At 45.2% G+C, this 25,354-nt stretch overlaps 2 protein-coding genes across 2 annotated transcripts; one reads left to right on the forward strand and one right to left on the reverse strand.

Annotated features, from left to right (window-relative positions):
* Positions 1 to 416: 416 nt before the first annotated feature.
* On the forward strand, positions 417 to 10,109 carry LOC310768123 (chymotrypsin-like elastase family member 2A; the record flags this gene model as incomplete). The annotated part of the gene is made up of 8 exons (XM_083625830.1): positions 417 to 471; positions 1,824 to 1,912; positions 2,509 to 2,606; positions 3,838 to 3,966; positions 4,891 to 5,027; positions 6,779 to 6,924; positions 7,975 to 8,127; positions 9,334 to 10,109. 8 exons carry the CDS (start codon positions 417 to 419, stop codon positions 9,349 to 9,351), a joined length of 825 nt encoding a protein of 274 aa, XP_083481956.1. The 3' UTR covers positions 9,352 to 10,109.
* On the reverse strand, positions 9,957 to 25,217 carry CASP9 (caspase 9). Its single transcript, XM_083628830.1, has 10 exons — positions 24,946 to 25,217; positions 22,572 to 22,785; positions 21,068 to 21,157; positions 20,779 to 20,816; positions 19,375 to 19,551; positions 18,376 to 18,465; positions 16,124 to 16,271; positions 13,808 to 13,966; positions 12,777 to 12,886; positions 9,957 to 11,830 (listed from the first exon to the last, which is right to left on the reverse strand). The coding sequence occupies exons 1-10, from the start codon at positions 25,075 to 25,077 to the stop codon at positions 11,738 to 11,740; spliced, it is 1,251 nt and encodes a 416-aa protein (XP_083484956.1). The 5' UTR covers positions 25,078 to 25,217; the 3' UTR covers positions 9,957 to 11,737.
* Between the last annotated feature and the right edge of the window lie 137 nt (positions 25,218 to 25,354).

Consider the following 25,354-nt stretch of genomic DNA (forward strand, 5'->3'; position numbering starts at 1 on the left):
CGTCACCATGGGGAAAGGGGCTAGCATGTCGCCATGGGTCCTCCTCCCCCATTTTTAGTGCAACCTGCGAGATGCAGGCTTTCTCGGGAGGTGCAGGACATGGATTCTCAACCGTAGCCCCTCTGTTGCCAACCTGCTCTTGTCCAGGCTCCTGAATGCACAACAGACACACACCCAATCTTCAGTACACACCAAAGCTGTGACTTGGATGGGAGAACAAGCAGCTGTGGGGGTATTTTGGCACGACCTTTGGGAGGAAGGCAATGGAAACTTTCTGATTGCCGCGTCTCCCAGTGGCACACAACCAATGCAGACCTTTCCATGCCACTGATAGCATTATCAGCTGGACCTGCCACTGATAAACCTGCCCAGAATATAAGACCATTGGATGGAGAGCAAGACTCTTCTCAACAGAGATGTCCTCAGCCATGATTGGAGTCCTCTTCGCTGCTCTGGCGTTGGCCTACGGGGGTATGGGTCAAACTCAGGATAAATAAGAAGGATGTAATTGCCTGGTTCATAGCCACAGGGCATGGAGGTGGCAGGCCTAGACTCCTTTAGATGGCTTTCAGAAAAGGAGTATCTAGATTATGAATGAAGGAGAGCTCAGCCCAGTGCTGACTGGCCAGGATAGCAATAATAATAGCAGAATTTCCACATGCTGAGACATTCTCTTTTGGAGGGTCTGATACCAGGAATAAACCACGGGGTTTGTCTCATTTATTCTGGCTCCTTAGGGGCCTGGAGACACATCACTGGGCAGATGGACCTCTGGGCAGAATCTGCAAAGCAAGTGGTGTGTTTGAATGGGAAGCCTGGAGAGCAGGTCAGACTAGACCGTCCTTGGCAGGCTGGGGAGGTGCTCTCAAAATGCAGCGCAGAGAGGTTGCAACTCAAAATCCAGCCAGGAGCGATTATGGTCTAGCAATGAAGAATGAGCACCATTGTTAACAGCAGCAGAGTAGGATTTTTTTTTACAGGCTGCTTATATGCTGTTTGAAACTGCTGTGCACTTGTCAAGCAGATAAACAGTGATGCGGTTTTTTAAAAGACATCTGAAGGAAGCCCTGTTCAGGGAAGTTTTTAGTTTGTGAGGTTGTATTGTGCTATTTCTACTTTTTGTTGGGAGCTGCCCAGAGTGCCTGGGGCAACACAGTCATGTGGGCTGTATATTTATTATTATTATTATTAGTAGTAGTAGTAGTAGTAGTAGTAGTAGTAGTAGTAGTATTAAGATCATGCAAGCCTCAAAACAAGATGCACAATCGATTCTACCAGGAGATGTGGAAAACCTCTCCGGATGCTTTTTCTGATATGTATCAGGCACTGAAAGCCATTTTGTGGGCTCTGTGTGGAGATATGGTGGGATGGGGAGGGGTCTGCATTTCCAACTCACCCAGGCTGCATACACAAAATAGCTTTGAAGCACATTCAGAGCACACACACACACACACACACACACACACACCTGCAAAGAGTTCTGGGCACTGTCATTTGTAAGAGTTGGTGGGAACTGTGATTCCTTGAGGAGTGAACTGCTGTGCCCAGAATTCTTCAAGGGGAGAACGTGGCCTGAAGGTCTAGTGTATGTACACAGCCTGTACAGACTCAGCAAAAACTCATTTCTTTCACACACACTCTGATTTCCAGTAGCTCAGCCACCACCAACCCCCACCAAACCCTACTCTTTGCGTAGAGTCAAAGAGGGTTCTTGCAACAATATAGGCATGCTAATTTGTAGCCTGAGAATTTTGCTCCCTTGAGCATCACCCATCTGTTGCGCTGAACCTTCTAAGAGTGTCTGCACTGTGTCCTTTTTGCAGCCTTCAGTTGTGGGGTCCCGGCCTACAAGCCCAATGTAAGCAGAGTTGTTGGAGGGGAGAATGCCCGGCAGAACAGCTGGCCCTGGCAGGTAAGATACAGCCTTGCAGTCTTGTTGTCCAACTAATCATCTGTCTGTCAGTATTGAAAAAGATTCCTTCCTTTGGCTTTCCATCATGGACTATTTTCCCAAGGATTGGGTGGGGGGTGGGGGTTAGGATTAGGGTTAGGGTTAGTGTCCCATCCATCCCAGCTGCCATGTTCTGCTGTGTGCTCAATTTTCAAGACTCAGAAAAATAGGATTATCTCTGTATTTTGTGGTGCCTCCACAGAAGGGTTGGTTGTGGGGTGGGAGTTCCCATGCATGCCAGAGAAACAGGATTCCACCACAAACTTGAGAAGTTGACCCTGTAATGAGAGAGGAAACAGCTCCAGGAAGTTGCCCCATCTCCGGTTTGTCAGCTATGAAAATGTACCAGGTATCAAAGTCAACCTGTCAAAGTCCTAGTAATGAAAAGGGGGGGGGAATCAGAGTCAAATGTCATTTATTACAAAGTGCACACTCTGAGCATCTGGAAAAGGGTTTTCAGGAGCAAACTTGTTTCGGCTCTGATTTGGGTAGCGTGAAGAGTGGTCCAGGGTTGGGCATCCTTCAAGCTCATCCTGAGACTTGCCTCTCATTCTCAGGCTTCCCTTCAATATTTGTCCGGTGGGAATTGGCATCACACATGTGGCGGGTCCCTCATCGCCACCAACTGGGTCATGACAGCCGCTCACTGTATCAGGTACGTCAACACCCCACTAAAACAGCTGCTTCCATTTAAGTCTCTGGGATTCTTGGCACTCTAGGAAATTTGGCCACTCCTGGCTGTCTGTGTCCAGTTATGAGCACCACAATTGGAGAAGGATGTTGACAAGGTGGGACATGTGCAGAGGAGGGCAACCAAGATGTTCAAAGGCCTGGAAACCAAGCCTTATGAAGAACAGTTGAGGGAGTTGGGTATGTTTAGTGTGGATAAGAGGTGACTGAGAGGGAATATGACAGTCATCTTCAGATATCTGATGAGCTGTCGCATGGAAAATTTAGCAAGTTTGTATATGCTGCTGTTCCAGAGGGTGGGACCTGAACCAATGGATTCAAATGACAATGGACTAAACTTTAAGAAGAACTCTCTGATGATAAGAGCTGTTCAACAGTGGAACGGACTATCTTGCAGTCTGGTGACTCTCCTTCATTGGGGGTTTTTAAGCAGAGGTTTGATGTCCATCTGTCAGGGATTCTTTATTGATCCTTGCCTTCCAGTCTGCCTGGAATACTGAGAGTTCTGACCTCCCCCTGGCTTAGACCATCACATATTAATCACTGAGAAAAGAAGATATTGGACTAGTTGGGTCTTTGGCCTGATGCAACGAGGCTCTTCTTGCAGTTGGCAAAATGAACTGTAGCCCATGAAAGTGTTTGATATGCAAAAAATACTGGGTTGTATCCATAATACAGTGGTACCTTGGGTTAAGTACTTAATTCGTTCCGGAGGTCTGTTCTTAACCTGAAACTGTTCTTAACCTGAAGCACCTCTTTAGCTAATGGGACCTCCTGCTGCTGCCATGCTGCCGGAGCACGATTTCTATTCTCATCCTGAAGCAAAGTTCTTAACCTGAGGTACTATTTCTGGGTTAGCAGAGTCTGTAACCTGAAGCGTATGTAACTTGAAGCGTGTGTAACCCGAGGTACCACTGTAATTTAATAAGAGCTTGTGGCCCATCTAGTCCAGCATCCTGTTTTCACATTCGCCAGCCGGATTCCTGTGAGAAGCCAGCAAGCTGGACCCTCAAGTGTTAGTCATACTCAGAGAAAGACCCACTGAAATCAAGGCAGATGACTCGTTCAGGTCCATTAATTTCAATGTGTCTATTCTAAGTAGAATGTACTTGGATACAACCCGACTCATTTGATTTTTCTTCTTCATTATGCAAAGAAACACTCTTATCCCTCACTCTTTTTCTCCATTTCTTCAGTTCTGGTCGGACTTATCGCGTCTTCCTTGGAAAGCACAGTCTCTCAGCCAACGAGAGAGGATCAGTTGCCGTTTCCCCATCAAAAATCATTGTTCACCCCAAGTGGGACGCAAGTAGACTTACCAATGGGTAATATAATAGCTTTTCATGAAGCAAGAATAGAAGAAATTATTGTGATCAACAGTGGTGGTGGTGGTGGAGGGGGGGTTAAAGTTAATTTTCTATATTATTATTTTTCAAATCAATACTAGTATTTGTCATGCCATCAAAGTCATACATTTATTTTTTCTGAGTAAATCTTGCGTTTTCCATATGAAAGCCAGCAGCAGCATTAACAAACTGTGCGGCTGAATTACATTTTCTAACCAATAAAAATGGAACCCCTTGGTTGTCAGCTGATGCATGGTTTAATCCTGCTTTCTAGCTGCAGGATCATCCCGTGTCTTTACCTGTCCCATGTTTGCCATCACATGCAATATCAGGTGTGGGGTGAGTGGGTGTGGTTCGAGGGGGGAACAGCCTCACCAGCAAAAGTTGTGGCGGGTCACATTTAGCCTCTGGGCCAAAAGTCCCCCACCTATTGGCCTGGAGGCTTGTCAGTTAATCCAGAGTCTTTGCATTCATTTGACCAAACCCTAGGAAATGTGGAAAAATCCTGGGCAATTTATCCGGAATGCCCTTGGCACGGTTTTCTAGTTTCCATACACACCATAAGCCACATTCTCACCTTACATTTTAAACCATTATAAGACTTTACCAGTCATGGCTTCCCCCCAAAGAATCCTGGGAACTTTAGTTAGTAAACCCTTGTTCTCCTCACAGAGCTACAATTTCCAGAGTGGTTTAACAACCAGTCCCTCTTCCCAGTGAACTCTGGGAACTGTAGCTCTGTGAGGGGAATAATGGCACCCAGCACCCTTAGCAAATTACAGCTCCCAGAATGCTTAGGCGGGAAGCCATAACTGTCTAAAGAGGTATATTAATGCTTTAAATAAACAGATGGATGTGGCCTGCTCTTCATGCCCATTTTCCCTCTTTCTCCATCAAAACCAGGAACGATATTGCACTCATCAAACTTTCTCAGCATGTCACCTTGAGCAACAGCATCCAGACGGCTTGCCTCCCCAAAGCCAACAGTATCTTAGCTGCCAACTATCCTTGCTATGTAACTGGATGGGGAAGGCTCGTAAGTAAGTGTCGTGATGGATTTTTTAAATTTAAAAAAATATTATTATTATACTTAATTGCAAGCAGTTTGCAACTCATTGCCCTTTTGAGGAGCATAATGCGCAGCCGTGCAGTGATGCACTCAGAAGTGCAGGGTCCTTTCATGAGAGTCACAGCTATGCCCCCGTCTAAGATTATACAGTCATCTTTATAAATATAGAATAATAATAACCATGGATGCATTGCAATAATAAACAAAGGTCTCCATGTGTTACATTACAGCTAGATCTACTATTTTCTGGGCACACTTCTCCTTGGTGTTTCTCCCATGCGATTTCTCCAGGCCGACCCTAGGAGCCAATCTTCAGTGGCTGACTCACCACCTGGATAGCTCAGTTGGTTAGAGCCTGGTGTTGATAACACCAAGGTTTCAGGTTCGATCCCCATACGGGACAGCTGCATATTCCTGCATTGCAGGGAGCTGGGCTCTACAATTCTATGAGTTGATTCCCTTCACTCTGATTGGCTCCAATCAGCACCAAGAGAGAGAAGACTTCTTCTGAGCTGCTAAAATTCTCCCCTTTCTTGCCCATTGGGCATCTCTAGGTGAAATTCTCATGTGCAAGGAGCAGGGTTTTTGTCACACTCACTTGACTTTTGAGGTAGCTACGTTTGAGATGTTTGTTCTGTAAACCATCTCGCTCTGCAGCTTTCCCCAGCTCTCCATGTTTCAGTTAGAAGTGCCCTGTAGGCAACATCAGGAGGCAACACTTCTCATGGGGCTTTTCTCAGATCAGCAAATGTGAGCAGTCAGGGCAGGGGGCAGGGGGGCCAACTTGAACAAAATATTGGGGAGGCCCAGGTAAGCCCCACCCCACATAATCAATCACGGGATGCATTGCATGCACACCATTTGAATGGCAATGCCCATCAACTGTGGGGGCCTCAGGCCCCCTCAAATATTTTATCGGGGTGCTGAAGGCCCCTCAGCCCCTAGAAGTTGGCTCCTATGGAAGTGGGTGGGGCTGCAGAAATGTTTCCTGGAAAGAAAAGCACCTCCAATACTCCCTGCCATCTCGCAACCACGAGGTTATAATATAAGCCTCTTCCTATAGCGCTAGCGGGATGAAGACAGGGGAACTACCAAGTAGTTTATAAATCTTCTAAATAAAAATAAAATAAATAAACACTGCACGCACCAGATTTCTGAAGTTTCCTGAGAATGAGGCAGAAAAATGGAAGTCTCTTTCACAGGGGAAGAGCACTTTCAAAGAATGGGAGGGTATTTTTTTTTTTAAGCAAAGCACTAGGACGCCTATTGTGGGACGTGGGTGGTGCTGTGGTCTAAACCACTGAGCCTCTTGGGCTTGCCAATCAAAAGGTTGGCAGTTCGAATCCCCACAATGGGGTGAGCTCCCGTTGCTCAGTCCCAGCTCCTGCCAACCTAGCAGTTCGAAAGCACACCATTGCAAGTAGATAAATAGGTACTGCTCCAGCGGGAAGGTAAACGGCGTTTCTGTGTGCTGCTCTGGTTTTGGTGCTCCGTTGAGCCAGAAGCGGCTTAGTCATGCTGGCTACATGACCTAGAAAAACTGTCTGAGGACAAACGCCAGTTCCCTCAGCCTGTAAAGCGAGATCAGCGCCACAACCCCAGAGTCATCTGTGACTTGACTTAACTGTCAGGGGTCCTTTACCTTTACCTTTTTAGGATGCCTATTACTTCCTTGCTTGACATTGCTCCATCTCATAACTCTCTTGCTTTGGTCTCTTTTAGCAAATGGTCCATTGCCAGATATCCTGCAGCAGGGGCGCTTGCTTGTGGTGAATCATGCCACCTGCTCCCAGGCCAGCTGGTGGGGCAGCTCGGTGAAAACCAACATGGTCTGTGCAGGCGGCGATGGCGTGATCTCCAGCTGCAACGTGAGTGTGTGCATGCATGCAGGTGTCAGGTTAGGGGCAGCCCAATCCAGTGGCCAGAAACAACACGCCTTGCAGTCAGAAGGAGATGTACCAAAGAACCAGATTTGCAATGCATAACTCATTCTGGCATTCACAAGGGATGGAGGCGAAATTCAGCTGGGTTTGCATTTGAGTCACACTCCCCGAAACAGTAATATGAACCATCATTCCAGCTCAAGATAGCCTGCACTGCCTGGCAGCAGCTTCCCAAGCCAGAGGGGCAGGGCTGGATTTAGGTTTGATGAGGCCCTAAGCTACTGAAGGTAATGGGGCCCTTTATATGTCCAGCTGTCCTTTGTCAACAGCAAATTGTCGCTGTTTTTTGTCTTGAATATATGCTATATGGTAATTTATGGACCTAATAGATATCTAAAGCCACTTGCACATAACAAAATATGTATTTTATCAAATTGTTGAACTGAAATACAATTAAGAAGTATATTAATAGTTAAATGCAATTAAGAAGTACATTAATAGTGAAATAATTATTAAGCTCTAACTTAAAATGATGTTTTTATTCCTAACAAACTTGATAATGCAAACACATTGGCATTTGGCAATAACAAAAGTTCCTTGAGAAACGCAATTTACAAAGACTCATAATCTAGTCTCTAGAAACTTGCTATCTCATGAAATAATAATTGTAGGTTTTATTTTGTTTTTTATCTTATATTTTGGAAACGTACATCCAGGTTTTTTTTCCTTTAAAATTTTTTTGGGGGGCCCAAGAGAGTGGAGCCCTAAGCTATAGCCTGCTTAGCTTATACATGGATTTATGTATAAGCTAAGCAGGCACTGCAGAGGGGTCTTTCCCAGCCCTTCTGGAGCAGCCAGAGGTTGAACCTTCTGCATTCAAAGCAGGTGTTCTAAGCACTGAACCCCAGACCTTCCCTCAATCAATTATGCCGCTGTACTTTCCCATTCCCCATTCCTCAACGGAGAGCATTCATGGTGACCCAGGGCATCTCCTTCCCCAAAAGCTCCATCAAATTCTGCTTGGCTTGTTTACAGGGGGACTCCGGTGGCCCACTCAACTGCCAAAACTCTAGTGGGAAATGGGAGGTGCACGGAGTAGTCAGCTTCGGTTCCTCTCTTGGCTGCAACTACTACCGCAAGCCGTCTGTCTTCACGCGGGTCTCCGCCTTCAACGACTGGATCGCGCAGGTGAGCAGCACACCTTGAGGCCTGTCCATCATCCTTGCTGCTTAATATAGATGCTGCGCCAAGAGGGGGCTTCAGTAGAGACAGAAATCATTTGGGATGAAAGGCGGCAGGGGAAGATCTGCTACACCCACATTTTCCTCTGGATTTCTGAAGCGTCCAATTCCCCGGCTCTGATTCCGATGTGGATTTGGTGCATTAGGAATACACACACCTTTCTGTGTTTGATTTCTGCAGAGTGCTGCCATAGGCATGCAATTCAAATTCATTCCACAGAAATCATTTACAGTGGTACCTCGGGTTACATATGCTTCAGGTTACATACGCTTCAGGTTACAAGCTCCGCTAACCCAGAAATATTACCTCGGGTTAAGAACTTTGCTTCAGGATGAGAACAGAAATCGTGCTCCAGCAGCGCAGCGGCAGTGGGAGGCCCCATTAGCCAAAGTGGTGCTTCAGGTTAAGAACAGTTTCAGGTTAAGTACGGACCTCCAGAACGAATTAAGTACTTAACCCGAGGTACCGCTGTACAAAATATTGTGCCCCTTTGAGCCCTCGCCAAAGTAAGCCCTCCCCATTCAGACTGGAAACAGCCCTCAGATTCAGCTGCCAGTCTGGGCAGGTTTTGTACAAGGAATTGGAAGTGTGTGGTTTCTGCAGAGGAAGGGAGGAGATCACCTTTGCCCCAGGTAACCAAAGGTCTCTGGGCAACCTAGCAGGCATCTCTAATGCCTCTAATCTGCCCATCCTGCTTTTGGAACACAAAGCAAAGGTGGATATGGGCGAATGATGGCTGCAGAGATTTTGGTTTTGAAAGGGAGGGTCTTTGTCAGCCAATCCAGGACCCCACTCATAGCCATTATATACATCTCAAGCCCCTATCCCACCATTACCATCTGCGAAACCAGTTCACGTGAGACAAATGGGATGAAGGGAGGGGGAGGGGGACATGCCACAAAAAAGCAATTTACAAGTTTTATACAAGGCTTGGTTTTTTTTAAAAACAACAAAAACCACCCTCTAAGTGGCTTATGTAAGAGAAGGTAAAATATGCATACGATATGAAATCAGAATCATCATAAAATGATCAAAATACAGATGAAACCTTTTTAAAAAATGAATACTGTATATACAAAGGCAAATAAGCCAATGCTTCTTGCTTTTTGAGATGAATGCTCACACTTTCTCTTTCTTTTGCATTGTCTGTAGGTGATGGCGCAGTATTAAGGCAAAGAGCCTTGGAGCACAGAGAGAATCGGCCAGGAACGCCATCTTAAGAATAACACCAGTTGCACAATAAAACAAAAGCAAACATTGCAATAATCCAAGCAAGAGTGTCCAGTCCCAGATGCTGGGAGCACCTTTTTTTTTTTTGTATCTATGATCTCCTCTTTTCAATTCTCCACCACTTTGCCCAATGCTACATGTTAAATAGCAATTTCCAGTTGTTCTGATGAGGGGTTACAAAATTCAACATGTGCTGTTCTGGTACATGGTGGCATCTCCTGCCCGGCTGATTTATGGTGCTTTATTCAGTTCTTATTAACACTAATTTATTATTGGCCTTCTCAACCACCATCCCAAGGTGATTTAATAGATGAGAGAATTAAAAACAGTCAGAAACACAAAAATAGCAAAACTAAAACCTTTGATAGAACCAAAGGTTGCTTTCACACTGCATCTGCTTTCACATGCATCTGCTTCACCCACACACCAGCAGAAATTTCTCCAATACATGCAAAGGCAATGACCACATTGTCGCAACAGAGACAACCAAGGTAACCTGTCAGGAAGGAATGCATTTGTCAAAATGCAAGAACTCTCCAAGCAGCTGTAAGTCAAAAACATCATGTTTTTTATTTTTCATTTCATATACATTCTGATTGTAAAAAAATTAAAAAAGCAACCCTCAATGTGATTTACAAAAGAATAATGCCATAAAACCATCAGTAAAAACAGTTGAAAATTGAAAACATTTTTTAAAATAAATTAAAAACAGATTAAAACACCTGTCCACATTCTACATATCTGGGTAAAGGTAAAGGGACCCCTGACCATTAGGTCCAGTCGTAGCCGACTCTGGGGTTGCGGCGCTCATCTCGCTTTATTGGCCGAGGGAGACGGCATACAGCTTCCGGGTCACGTGGTCAGCATGACTAAGCCGCTTCTGGCAAACCAGAGCAGCGCACGGAAACGCCATTTACCTTCCCGCCGGAGCGGTACCTATTTATCTACTAGCACTTTGACGTGCTTTCGAACTGCTAGGTTGGCAGGAGCAGGGACTGAGAAACGGGAGCTCACCTCGTTGCGGGGATTCGAACCGCCAACCTTCTGATCGGCAAGTCCTAGGCTCTGTGGTTTAACCCACAGCGCCACCCGCATCCCTACATATCTGGGTAGACTTGCCTAAATAAAAGTTTTTCAGCATGCATCGAAAAGAGTACAGTGAACACACCAGCCCCATGTCAATAGGCAGGGAGTTCCAAAGTTGTGGGCGCAGCCACACTAAAAGATCGATTTCTTACAAATGCAGAATGAGTATTATGTGGTACCTGTATCAGTACTAGTTCCACAGAACTAAGCAGTTGAGTGGGCACATTTGCTAAATTTGTCAGACAAGCACCCTAAAGATGGCTCAAATATCATGTAAAGCAAACTCTTAAAAGTTTCAGCAGACCAGCCAAAAATAAACTGAAACAGGCATGAACAGACACCACAAGGGCATGGAATTGTCAAAACTATCAGGATGTGGGATGCTCTTCAGATCATGCTCTGTCCTTGCTCCTGCCACTGAGCAGATTCAGAGACACCCATAGAAGCAACAGAGTCTAAATAAGGAACAAGACAGACTGCAGAGAAATATAGATTTAATTGTGCACATACAACGTACACATCCTCTTCCCCCAACGAAGTGCTTTTTAAATTATTGGGTTGTAGCTGACCAAGTCCTGCTCAGAGTAGACCCGCTGAAAACAATGGATCTAAGTGAGTCATTTCCATGGATCCCCTCTGAGTAGGGCTAACTTTGGAGACAACCCTCTATTATTCATCTGCGGCCTGTTCACACCTCCAACATGAGCTGGCTTAACAGCCGCAGCTTCCCCTCAAGCACTTTTGCAAAGGAAGACAGGCAATTGGAAGAGGTAATTTGGAATGCCCTCAATACACACAGAGGAAAAAGTAAGAGAGGGGGATCTTAAATTGCTGGAGGACACCTTGGAAGGAGGCAGGCTTTTGACGCAAACTGGCTTCCCAGGCCATTTTCTTCGGGGATCAATGGGCAATTCGGAAACCAGAAAGAGAAGAGATGAATTTTCATAGAGTGATGAATTTTGCTCTCCTGATGGCTTCAAGATGAAACAAATCCGTAAGATCTGGAGATACCGCAGCTCTCTAGATATTGTTGGGACTACAATTCCAATCATCCCAGACCATTGGCCATGCTGGCTGGGCATGATGGGAACTGTAGTCCAACAACATCTGGAGGGACACAGGCTCCCCTTCCCAGTCACAAGACAGCTGCTTCACCAGCATCTGGCTGCTTGACATCTTCTGCGAGGGGGCTGGTCTCTTCCCTTGGGTTTGTTAAAGGCAAAGCTTCGCCGAGGCTTCTTCATTTAGCTGTGAAGAAGAATCGCTTCCGGAGGAAGTTAAAACAGCCAGGCATCTGCTTATATTCCCCTTTTGCAGAAACGGCATTTGCTACCTGGGTGAGAGAAGGGAGAATCCATTTGCTCCTTACACACAAGCATCGCATCAACAAAAGGGATGTTTCAAGCATCAGACAACAGACAGGTGGCTAGGTGGAGCAAGAGACTGGAAATTTGGTGGAAGGACCACAGCTCAGCTTTGGTCCGACTTTGTCCGAATTTATTTAGAATCATAGAATTGTAGAGTAGGAAGAGACCCCAAGGTTCATCTAGTCCAACCCTCTGCAAGGCAGGAATCTCAGCTAAAGCATCCATGACAGATGGCCAAACAACCTCTGCTTAAAAACCTCCAAGGAAGGAGATTCCACAACCTCCCAAGAGAGACCATTCCACTGTTGAACAGCTCTTCCTCTCAGAAAGTTCTTCCTGATGTTTAGCCGGAATCTCCAGCCATTGCCTTAAGTCCTACCCTCCAGAGCAAGAGAAAACAAGTTTGCTCCATGTTCCGTGTGACAGCCCTTGAGATATTTGAAGTTGGCTATTATACCTCTTCTCAGTCTCCTCTTTTCCAGGCTAAACGTACCCAGTTTATTCAACCATTCCTCAAAAGGCTTGGCTTCTAGACCTTAAATTAATTCTGACATTAAGCCACAATATTTTGGGGGTTTTTTTGCTTCACAGCACACGTAGAATTCCACAGTTTAGAAGACTTCTGAGCCCACACACAACCAAGTTCTTACTTTTTTCAACATAATTAGTAAACAAGCTTTGAACCCAATACACAGATAGTGAGAAGCCTCATTTCCATAGGGATTAAGTTATCCAGTTATGAATCCCAAGGATCCTGCTCCAACATTGTACTTGAGCCAACTGTGAGGAACACTGAGGTTGCATCCTGCACTGCAGATCCTGTACTGAGAAGGAGGCTAGGGGAGATTGTAGAGTTCTTTCCAACTCTATGATCCCAAGCCAGGCCTCCCAGCTCAAACATGCAAAGCTTACCCTCAGAAGCATATTGAGCAGGTCTTCAGAATGGGCATACTGTTCCAACACGTGGTCCAAGGTTTCGACATACCAGGAGCCTGTGCACTTATTCCTCCAGGACACAAAACCTGCAAGGAAGGAAAAGGGGGGAAACCTGTGAGAAGTTGTGCAGATCCCGTGATCACACAGAAACAGAGAGAAAACTTGCAGAAAGCGGAACTGGGTGCAGAAAGCCAGCTTCCTAAGAATCTCAGCAATATTTTGTTTTTAAAGCGTCTAGTCCTTATTGAGAATACATGCTTGAAAGCAGGGCCGATCTGTGGTGTTGAGTAACAGCAGAGCTGTTCGGCCTCAGGCCTCAACATTAAAGGTAAAGGGACCCCTGACCATTAGGTCCAGTCGTGGCCGACTCTGGGGTTGTGGCGCTCATCTTGCTTTATTGGCCGAGGGAGCCGGTGTACAGCTTCCGGGTCATGTGGCCAGCATGACTAAGCCACTTCTGGCGAACCAGAGCAGCGCACAGAAATGCCGTTTACCTTCCCGCAGGAGTGGTACCTATTTATCTACTTGCACTTTGACGTGCTTTCAAACTGCTAGGTTGGAAGGAGCAGGGACCGAGCAACGGGAGCTCACCCCGTCGCGGGGATTCAAACCTCCGACCTTCTGATCAGCAAGTCCTACGCTCTGTGGTTTAACCCACAGCGCCACCTGCATCCCGCCTCAACATTAGACACTTGTTAATTTTTTGCCATTTGGGAAGTATCACAGACCAAGACCCCTTTCACCCCTCATAGCATGCAAAGGTGCATTGGATGGATAGAGGGCTCCTTCTGTGTGGCCCATACTGTCCAAAAGTTATGGGGAAGCACCTGTTTTTTGGGGGGGCAACTTCAGCCTACCATGTGTCCATCAACTCTGAATTTATCGGTCAGGGAGCATCTGTGATGCAAGGCAGAATCCTTACCACCACCACCCAAAAGCAAAATCTGAAAGAAAGAAACTCTGCAAGCACCTGCAGCTTTTTGCCTCCCTTCACTGCTGCTGCTCACCTGGAAAAGTAGAGTAAGACACTAGGATGTCACTAGGGGTAGGCAAGCTTGCAACAGCATCCGTCTGATCAGAGCCTCCTGCAGGCACCTGGATGGGAGATGCATCCGACTCAACCGCAGAAGGGTCAGAATCCACTTCAAACCCCCGGTCTTTCTTCTCTAGAAAACCCAAGCGCACAGACGTCTCAAAAAACATCTACACGAACCACACAATAGCGTGCTTAAATATTTTTTAAAAAGTTAGTATGGAAAATAATGTCCATGAGGAAATAGGACTGGAAGATACAGAACCGGATGTGAATTAACTATTCTACAATAAGCAAATAAATATGGAGTGTTGTTTTAATATATGACTACGGGGTAGACACTTAACAAAGAAAAGGGGATTTTTTTTTCTTTCTTTCTTTTTATTATAGTTCTTACAGTGCAACAATACTACAATGATGTGTTCAAAAACAAACAAACCATCCTTTAGCAATTTAACATGACATTCAAAATACATATATCCAAATATTATTATTTATTTTCACCCTCTTTTTCCCCTGTGACTTCCCTCCACCCAGGCTTGGCGTTATAAGCTTTATTACGGTATTGTAAAGGGAATTGGGGGTTGCTCGTGCGTAAGGGGGCTGCTGCTCTAGGCAACGTTGTCTGGCTAAACCTTTCCCTGGCTGGACAGCCCTTTCTCCTTGGCTGTGTCAGTCACTGGCAGAATCCGTCAGTGGGCGTTTCCTGAACTTCTTCCAACATAAAAGCTCTTTGACGCCAAGTCTCCGCCTAGCCTCCCTGCGTGGAAGTCTTCTGCGCAGAGTGGGCGTGGCCAGCGGAGGTCCTGGGCTCTCCCCGCTGGTCTCTGTAGAAGAGTCTTGGAGCCATCTCTCTGAAGTCCTTCCCTGCTCCCCTTTCTTCCTGGTGTCACGCCGATTTCCTTCCCCAAAGGAAGTGTTCTCTCTCTCCCTGCTGGTCCCTTCTCCTGCATCGTTGGGGAGCCTTACCTCCACTCTTGGCTCCGATGGCAGTTCCCTGACAGGTATCTTTTAAATTGTGTTTAATCAGCATATTATTGCTACTGACCATGAAATCTTGTCTGTTTTTCCTCTTAACTTTGTGGGTTTCAGTCTAAACATTATCAATAAATCACTTTTGGAACATCCGTTTTACCATATATTAATCTACGCATACCCATTCTTTCTTTAAATTTTGGTTAGATTGTAATCTGATTGCTGCCGTCAAGACGAAAGGATTTGTTGTTTTCCAACGCGGAGGAACGGTTGCTGATGTTATTGGAGGTAAAGTTGCTATGTCGGAGTGGAGGAAGAGGACTGCTGACATTTGGTCTTTTTGTGCAGAAGGGGAAATGAACGAATTTGAGACATTTGGGTCTGTAGATTGGGAAAATATCACTTAGCAGAAGCAGGAATAGCTGGACGTCACCCTAGAGAGAATACTTTGAATAATATTTTTATCTGTAAATGACGGGCGGAGAATCAGAAGACCTTTTTATTTCTCACTCCCCCCGCCCCAATTCTTCTATTATTTTCGGTGTCCTCTACTCTGGGTCACTGTGGGGATTTCACAAACCTGAAGGTGGTGCATACTTGACAAAGGACCCTGTGTGAGAGGCAGGGAAGGGAAGCTCTCCCAGGTTGGGAGGCTGGGAGAAGAAATGGAAGCTCCCAGGTGAGAGTTTAGAGGGGCCATCCCTTTCTGTGGAGACAAGGGTTAAGATCTACCTTGGAGAAAGGACTTTGTATCCCCCCCCCCGCTTCTTTCTTTTTTGGGTTTTCATTTAGATCAGTTTGTTTTTTATTGCACGGCATGATGAAAAAGTTCCATTAAAAAAAATTGGGGGCGAGGGAGAGGGTTAGACAAATTCATGGAAATTTCTTATAATCTCAATGTTGAACTTATCCACATGATTCTATCTCCCCCATCTAATTCTCATCTATCTCATTGATCTTGATGAGAGATGAGTTATCCGCCCCCCTCACCCAGTTCTCTCTTATTAGATAAACGTAAGAAATTCCCTGCAGGATCAGGCCAATGGCCCATTTAGTCCAGCAACCTTTTTACACTGGCCAACCAGATGCCTCTTTGAAGCCCATAAGGCAGCCTTTCTCAACCTGTGGGTCCCCAGATGTTGTTGAACTACAACTCCCATCACCCCTAGCTAGCAAGGCCAGAGCTCAGGGATGATGGGAGTTGTAGTCCAACAAATCTGGGGACCCACAGGTTGAGAACGGCTGTCTTAGATCAATGGCCAACTCCCTCCAGGTCCTGCACTCTGAGTTCCCAGAGGCCTATCAACACACTCACCTCCTCCACAAGCTTGAATGAAGAAGAGCTTGGGTTTCCCCCTCAGGCTAGGGCAATGGGTCCCATTGAAGTAGCTGACAATCTTTTCCACAGCGATGGACCGCCCATCTGTGCCATAGATTCCACCGGGAAACTGAATGTGGCTTGCCTGCAAGGAGAGAACCGGTGGCTTGCAACGGTATCCAAAGAAATTCATGCCAACTTCCAGGTACCAAGCTTTCTCTGATGTCTCTTTCCTTGCAGGTGGCCTTAAAAGCTGCCATATATTTAAAGGGCTAGCAATTCCTAGACCCGCTGCTACACACCCTACACGGGGATGCCCTTGAAGATGGTCCGGAGGCTACAGCTAGTGCAGAAAACATTGTGCTGCCACCAATGTTTCTCCTACTCGGAGTAGACCCATTGAAATTGATGGACGTGGCTCACTTGGCTCTATAAATTTCAACAGGTCTATTCTGAGTAGCATTTTGGTGGATTAAACCATTTACTTGGCTGGAGAACTGCACTGCAAAATTTGGAGAAGTGTGAATTTCAAAGAATGGCATATTGTTTGGAAAGTGCCTGTTAGGCAGGTTTGCCCTGAAATGCAAACCAAATTAAATTCCTTAGTGCTCTTGTTCAGGGTTGCAGCCAGCCACACCCTTTTCCAAACTATGCCATTCCATCCTTTTTCCCTCCCTTCCTCAAACAATCAGCATTCCATGTCCACTGAGCATGCTCCATCCTGTTTTGGGGGTCCCCATCCTTATTTCTCTTCTACATTTACAGTGGTACCTCGGGTTAAAAACACCTTGGGTTACAGACTCCGCTAACCCGGAAGTAGTACCTCAGTTAAGAACTTTACCTCAGGATGAGAACAGAAATCGCGCGCTGGGGGCCCCATTAGCTAAAGTGGTACCTCAGGTTAAGAACGGTTTCAGGTTAAGAATGGACCTCCGGGACAAATTAAGTTCTTAACCAGAGGTACCACTGTAGTTTGGCAAACCTTGGGGTCTCCCCTGAACCCTGCTAACAGTGCCCTCATGTGGGTGAATGCTGCCATCTTGGCTACAAGAAGGATCAATTTATGAATTGCTCCCCATGGAACATTCTAAAGCAACTCAATAATAAAATTATAAAAGCATCAACAATAAAAACAAATTTAAAAATCTGGGGTGCAAACTAGCTTTTGCCTCATATGGAAATATATGCAGAATCATTCAATTACAGTGGTACCTCGGGTTACATACGCTTCAGGTTACATACGCTTCAGGTTACAGACTCTGCTAATCAAGAAATAGTACCTCGGGTTAAGAACTTTGCTTCAGGATGAGAACAGAAATCGTGCTCCAGCGGCGCGGCAGCAGCAGGAAGCCCCATTAGCTAAAGTAGTGCTTCAGGTTAAGAACAGTTTCAGGTTAAGAACGGACCTCCAGAACTAGTTAAGTACTTAACCCGAGGTACAACTGTATATAAAAATGTGGAGGTTATGTATACAGGTATTCTGGGAGAGTATTCATTCAGAATTGCAAAAAATGCTAAAGATCTCTTTTAAGAAAAAACCAGGGGCCTATCTCCTGGGAGTTACAGATTTGGATATTCCGCAAAAAATGAAGGGTATCTCTTTATATGCCACGGCGGCAGCAAGAGTTCTCATCGCGGCAAAATGGAAGAGTATTGAAATTCCCTCTATACATGAATGGATCCAAAAGCTGACAGAATATGCAGAATTAGATGGTCTATCAGAAAAAATAAAGAATAAATCAAAACAGGAATTTGTCTCAAAATGGGGTTTTTTCAAAGAATATTTGAAATATAAATATAGTAGTTTAAACTCTGTTGCAGCATTCGAGGAACTTCAGTAACAGTTGCAAGTTAGACATAAGAGTTAAGATATAAGAAGAAAAAATTAAATTTTGACAAAAGTGTATATTGGCAATAAGTAATATGAAATTGAAATAAGGAATAGACAGGAGGTCAGGTCTATAGTGAAGACCAACTTATGTTTTATTGTTTGTTAGGAAAATTTTGTGTTTATTGTTATTCCTGTGTGTAATTCTGTATCTTTGTTGTCTCTTTTTTATTTTCTTCCTGTATCAATAATAATAATAATAACAATAACAATTATATAAAAATGGATCAACGAGAAGCCAGGCGATTTAAGTTTTCTTTTAAAAAGAATTTTGAAGAGCACCATTATCCAAAGAGAGACAGCTCTCTGCCCCAAGGGTCTTACAATCCTAGGATGTGAATGGAGCACCAGCCTCTCCTACCTGACAGCCGTGGGAAAGGAGGACGACCAGGCAACAATCAAGAGAGCTGTGGTCTCGCGTGGCCAAACTCTGCAGCTCTGCGACAATCTCCTGCAGATGTTTCCAAAGGTCTCACGTTAAAGACACCCACATCAACACAGCTTGAAATCTCAGCTCTGCCCTCTCTAGAAACCCCACCCTGGTGTCAAAACTGCTGAAAGAAAGCATCAAGTCGAAGCCTATGGGAAGGGATACACTCCTTAATCATGCAGGTTCCCACACTGTAGGCTGGAGATAATGGATGAAGGGGGAAGTGCCATCATACCCTTTCCAGCTCCTGTTCCTTATTTGGGTTCCCCATTTGGCTGTGGGGCTGGAATTCCCACTGCAAGGAAACATTCCTTGGGGGCTTGTGATTGTCAAGACTAGTGATCGCTAGGGAAATAAAGCAGAAGAAGAGACATACTAGATCAGGCCAAAGGGATCCTATCTAGTCCAGCATCTTGTCTTTCCAGGGGCCAATTTTTTTAAAAAAAATCTGAATCATGAAATCATTGTAACCAGCCCTGGGACATGCTGGTGAAGGGCAGGTAAATAAATTAATAATGATAATAATACAGTGGTACCTCGGAAGTCGAACAGATTCCGTTCCGGAAGTCTGTTAAGACTTCCAAAATGTTCGTAAACCAAAGCGTGGCTTCTGATTGGCTGCAGCAAGCTCCTGCAGCCAATCGGAAGCTGTGGAAGCCCCGTCAGACTTTCATGTTCTAAAGAATGTTCGCAAACAGTCACTCCCGGGTTTGCGGCGTTTGGGAGCCAAAACGTTCGACTCGCAAGGCATTTGGGATCCAAGGTATGATTGTAACAACAACAACAACAACAACAACAACAAATAATAATAATAATAATAATAATAATAATAATAATAATAATAATAGGAGTCCTGAATGTGATAAACAGCAGCCCATACAGTACTACTCAAGGCTGTGTTGTTTTCTGCGTTAGTTCTGAAATTCTCACCTGAGCTTTAAGATCCCGTCGGGTCAAGACCTCAAAGCGTAAGGATCTGAAGCGTTTCTCCAGCTTCTCACAGTCCACATCGGACCCAGCCCGGGAGGATAAGCCAGAGGCGCTGCTGAAGTTCACGTTGTTGATGATAAGGCAGTAGCCGCAGGGGTCCGTTCTCAAGACGTAAACCTGTCAAGCAACATAGGAGGTGGGAGCTAGAACCATCTTGTTTGCCATCAGAAGCGTCCAGGAGAGAAAGGTGAACATGAAAGGGCTGTCAATCAATGGGCCCGTCCATCAAATGTGGCCTGCGAAGCCGATCCTGGTAACAATCTGGCCCATGGAGCCAAAAAGGCTCCCCACCCCTGAGCCTAGGGAGAGAGCTGCAAGGGCCAGCGAGAGAGGCCAGGAGACACGTATTTGGGCCCTGCGCCTGAGGTTGCCCACTGCTGGTTTAGCTGGAGGTGGCAGGAGACCAAGTTTCCATATATTAAACAAACCCACAGGAGCAAGGCTCAAGGGTATGTCTCAAAAGGAGAGGACAACAGCTCAGGCTCTGTGAGTGGGAGGCCCCAGAAGGCAGAGGGCCTTGTCGGTAGTGGTGCCCGTGCCCTGTGGAACACCCTCCCACCAGATGTCAAGGAAATAAACAATTATCTGAATTTTAGAAGACATCTGAAGGCAGCCTTGTTTAGCGAAGTTTTTAATGTTTTATTGTGTTTTTAATATGCCCAGAGTGGCTGGGGAGGCCCAGCTAGGTGGGCAGGGTATAATTATTATTATTATTATTATTATTATTATTATTATTATTATTATTATTATTCCCGAGCATCCCCATTAGAAAGGGTTTCAAGGAGCAGTGCCAGGATTTGATTCCTGCATTGCAAGGGGTTGAATTAGATAAGCCTTGAGGGGTTCCCTTCCAACTATACAATTTGTTGGTTTTAGGAAAAGCCTCTTCTTGTTATCTTGGTATGTTAGGCAGTACTGTGCCATCATGGGACAAAGGCAACCTTGTTCATACGTTTGCAAAGGTTTTTATAAGTGTGTTCTAACAGACAAATGGGATACAAATAAAGAATAATAATTTTCACCCAGTTCATCATCATCATCATCATCATCATCATCATCATTTATATCTACCCTGCCCATAAGGCTGGGTTTCCCCAGCCACCCTGGGTGGCTTCCAACAGAAGGTTAAAAATACATTAAAATATCAATTATAAAAAACTTCCCTAAACATGGTCACTGGTGATTCTGGCCAACGTACCACACTAGTCTAAGCACTGTATGTTGGATGCTTCTGAGCTGCCACAGAAAAAATTAAGGTGGACAAAAATTAAGGGGGCTACCCATTCCCACCCACCTGCAAACAAACCCTAAATATGCTGATTGCAGAAATAGTAATTAACTAACCGTTTCAGCGTTCCTTCTGATATTTTCTTCTACAGAGCCTAGAGAATGAGACAAAGGTCAAAATATAAATATTTAGAAATATATTTAATGTATATAAGGCAGTGGACCCCCCCCCCCGTTTTTCAAAAGCCAAACCATGGACACCCTACTTTTGAAAATTTTGATATTTCCATGGTAGTTTTTGTTATGTGAATGGTGCCACAGACCCACTGGGTGAGCTACACACCATCAACTGGGAAATCTTTGTAAGAAATCAAAATCTGACGTATGAAATCTGATTTCTCCTTACCCCGAGTAGCTGTGATGTCACGGGATGGTTTCTGGCGTCTCTCATTTAGTTCTTGAACAGGAAAAGGCAAATTTCCAGAAGTCGTAATACCTGCAAGGATAGGGTCTGCTGTGTTTCTGCACAAGTTTCACGTGGTGCCAAGATTTGGGATGTGCATGCATGCACTCCAAGCAATTGCTCTGTCATTATGGGTTCGATGCATTTGGGATGCATTCACACTGCAACAATTGTAGGCCAACCACAGTACAATTAAACCTGGCCATGAATGATGAAACTGGTATAAAGTTTCCTATGAGCAATGCAATACAAGAAGCCAACTTCCTTCACTTGTAAACACTGCCCAGATGCTGCATAGCAGCAAGAATCATCTACGGCAGGGGGTGGAAAACCTTGTGCCCTGCAAATGTTGTTCAACTACAGCTCCCATCTTCCATGATTGTTGGCTGTGGTAGCTGGAGCTGATGGGAGCTGGAGTCACAGGTGAGCCACCCTTGCTTTAGAACAACCCCCGGGGCCCAGTACCATAGTGTAACTGAGCAAAATTTGCTTAAGGAAAATAACAGGATTTTCTCCTTCTCTCTAGTCCCATCTTCATTCTCCTTCTGGCATTTCCTTGCATCTGTTTTAAACTGCAACCCCTCTTGCATAGGAACCTGTCGAGCCTGTTCTTCATAAAGCATAATGATTTATGTTCTACAACATTAGGTCCAGTTGTGGCTGACTCTGGGGTTGCGGCGCTCATCTTGCTTTATTGGCCGAGGGAGCCGGCGTACAGCTTCTGGGTCATGTGGCCAGCATGACTAAGCCACTTCTGGTGAACCAGAGCAGCGCACGGAAATGCTGTTTACCTTCCCGCCGGAGTGGTACCTATTTATCTACTTGCACTCTGACATGCTTTCGAACTGCTAGGTGGGCAGGAGCAGGGACCGAGCAATGGGAGCTCACCCCGTTGCGGGGATTCGAACCGCCGACTTTCTGATTGGCAAGTCCTAGGCTCTGTGGTTTAACCCGCAGCGCCACCCGTGTCCCTTTTATGTTCTACGATACCCTTCCTCTAACAGCTTCCCATCCTAGCCAAATAAGAGGGATGTATCTGCATGCTCAAAATAATCTCACAGTTTGTAGAAGTTTTAAAAAAATTACTGAAATATAACAACAAAAACATGCAAGCAAGGTGCCAGCCATGCTCTTTCCCAAAAAAATCCATTCCATTTACCCTGCCTATCATGGTTCTCTGCCCCCATGCTATATCTGCATTGACTGTTTTAAATATATGAAGAGTACAAGAAAAGGAGGGTATATGGCATGGAGTGTCTTGGGAAAAGGTATGTTAGCTTGAACAGGAATGCTCTACACTGCAATACTGGGTTGCAGTATTAACAACAAATGGCCTCTGTTTGTTTTTCACCCTGATTTCTATAGATATAATTTCAGGTCCATGGAGGCATTCTAAAATGAGGTTATAAAATCCCCAACTGAAACAAGATCAGAGAAGAAATCATACGTGGATCCCTTGGTTTAGAATGTGGATGGATTTCAACTGGCTTTAGATCAGCTGGGTGCAACTGTGGCTGGTCACCTCCTGCGCTCAGCAAAGCGGCCAGATCATTCTGTCCAGTTTCTTGGAGACACCAGATGAAAGCAGGCAATGCTCGCTTCCCACGAGTTTGCAGGTCAATAACCAGCTGCCTGGCCTGGTCTCGGCGTGTACCTGCTTTCTGAAGACAAATGAAGGTTATTCCTCCGGGAATTTGTAAACAAAAAACTTCACAAACAGTGCATGCATACTGGAGGAGAAGAAAACGGAGGACAGAGGGCTAGGCAGCAATATTGAAATCTAGAGCAGCCTTGCAGACAACAACCAGTCAGCAAGCCAGGCCTTTGTCGGGCTCGGTGTTGTTCAATAACTTTATATATGATTCGGATGAAGGAATTGAGGGACGGCTCATCAAATTTGAAAATTAGGAGGGGTAGATAGTCTCGCAGAAGGTAGAATCAGGATTCAGTATGAGCTTAGCAAATTAGAGAACTGAGCCAAATCTAACACAACAAATTGCAATAGGGACAAGTGTACGGTTCTACAATTAGGCAGGAATTATCAAATGCACAAATATAAGATGGGGGACACCTGGCCTGACACATGAAATGGATTGAGAGATCTTAGTAGACCACAAGCTTGACATGAATCAACAGTGTGATGCAGCAGCACCTTCACCCAACCCCCACCCCATCTTGCCGGACTACATATCCCATTATCCCTGGAGTCCGAGTCCAACAACACCTGGAGAGCCACAACTTCCTCAATACTCATTGCAAAGTACTGGAAGACACAAGAGTTGCCCACACTGGAAGAATGGCAGATGAAGGTGATAGACTACATGGGCCTGGCAGAAATGACGAGCAGAATCCGAAACCAGGGAAGAGAAGCAGCGCAAGAAGAATGGAAAAAGTTCAAGGACTATTTAAAGAAATATTACAAAATTAACGAAAGTTAGAATGATGTTGGACTGGAAAGTAAATGGTTACTATTAGCAATGGTTAAGACAAGGAAAATAAGGAAGATTAGTTTAAATTTAATTTAAAATAAGGGAAGATTTGCTGAGTAATCGATAAGAATTTGGAATACAGAAAAGGGAGGCATGAGGAAGTCGGGGAAGAAAGGTATAAGAAACTAAGATATGAAATGGTACATGTTTTATGTTTTGTTTTTGTTCTTTGTTTGTTTATGTATGTGTTATATGTTTGTGTTGTTATAAAAATCTTGAATAAAAAATTATTATAAAAAAAAAAAAGAGAGCCACAACTTCCTCATCCCTGGCTTAAGTCACACTTTCAAAAAGATGTCCATTTTCTGGGCGATAAGTCTCAGTAATGTTCTTTCAGTTCTGCTGAAAACAGAGTTATGTTTTCAAAATTTTAAATTCTGGACTATTTGTTGTTGGAAACTGGCCCCCTCATATGAAATTATACGTGTTTATATGTTTGTTTGTTTATGTATTGTCAGTTGTATTGTGTTTTAATATATGTTGGAAAATTAATAAAAATTTATTTAAAAAAAATAAAAATAAAAAAAAGGAAACTGGCCCCCTCGGGAAAGGCTGGCTCCTCTTCCCAGGCAGTCGAGGCCTGTTGCCGGTGACCTACCCTGGCTGGTATCCAGACAGACCAGGAAGGTCTTGGATAAGCGACACCTCCCTCATGAAAGGTGCACCCCCCCTTCCCCCTTGCATAGCAGCAGGAGAAAGAAAACAGTCGAAAAGTAGTCTATTTCATTGCTACTTTTATTCCTGACTGTACACTGTACAAAAGCATGACTTCTCACTCAGAATCCTCCAGCAACTGACTGACTCCTCCCGGACACAAACAACAGGAAGGTCTCATGTTACACTGAGAACACAACACTGAGAACAGATTGGAACATCCTGTCCCACGCTTAGACTCATCATGTGATGTAAACATCGAGCTGGTTCGCAGCTGCTTAGTACTCATATCATAACATTTGTAACTTCTGCATTTTTTACTGAATGCCATTCTGGACAGGTACTGCCCCAGAAAAGCAGCCTAAAATATTTAAGGCACCCCTGAAACTTCTCCCAGCAGCACAATCCTATCTGTGTTTACTCAGAAGTAAATACTATAACAATGGATGGCGCTCACCACCAGAAAAATGAAAGCAGTCCAAGAGCCAAAATAGACACAAGGCAGAGTTCAACGGGGCTTACTCTCCTGTAAGTGCACATACAGGATCACAGCCTCAAATACTCCCAAGCACTTGAGGTAGGATCAGCCTTTTAGGAAGTGAAACTTGGGGAAGGCTGGAAGAGATCCCTTGAGAACAAAGGGGACGCTTGTGCGGGGGAAGGGAGCAAAAGGCACACCTGGATCTCCTCGATCATATCCGGGGTGAAGATCTCTTGGTGCAGCAGCAGCTCCCAGAGGGGTTCCACTTGCAACTCCTTCACTAGGCGCAGCCGAGCCCGCCGCAGCGACTGCCTATGATCCTCCTCCATGGCACCTGCTGCGCCGCTTCTTCCGGGAAGGGAGATCCTCCCTTCGACACGTCCCTTCTGACGTCTCAATCCATATAAGGACACCAGAGGGTGACTTGCTATCGCTTGCTCGGCATCCTGGGCGACGCCCCTTTAACCCTCTCACTCCCGGAGCCTTAACAAGGTTTAGGACAGGGGGTGGGGCGGCGGCGGCTTGCTGCGCGTGCGCAAGAGTTCTCACGCAGGTCCCGAGCGTTCAACCTCTTTTCCCACCACGCACCGCGGCGGCACTACCAGC

This window comes from Podarcis filfolensis (genome assembly GCF_964270895.1).
Source record: "Podarcis filfolensis genome assembly, chromosome: 8".
NCBI classification, from domain to species: Eukaryota; Metazoa; Chordata; class Lepidosauria; order Squamata; family Lacertidae; genus Podarcis; species Podarcis filfolensis.

Bases quoted from the DNA above. Each gene is read 5' to 3' on its own strand.
- CASP9 (XM_083628830.1), bottom strand. From the start codon at position 25,077: ATGGAGGAGGATCATAGGCAGTCGCTGCGGCGGGCTCGGCTGCGCCTA. The intron at 19,552-20,778 runs GTTAGTTAATTA...GTTGCTTGACAG, and splicing joins TCAGAAGGAACGCTGAAACG to GTTTACGTCTTGAGAACGGA. The intron at 12,887-13,807 runs GTGAGCAGCAGC...CCTTCCTTGCAG, and splicing joins GTCTTACTCTACTTTTCCAG to GTTTTGTGTCCTGGAGGAAT.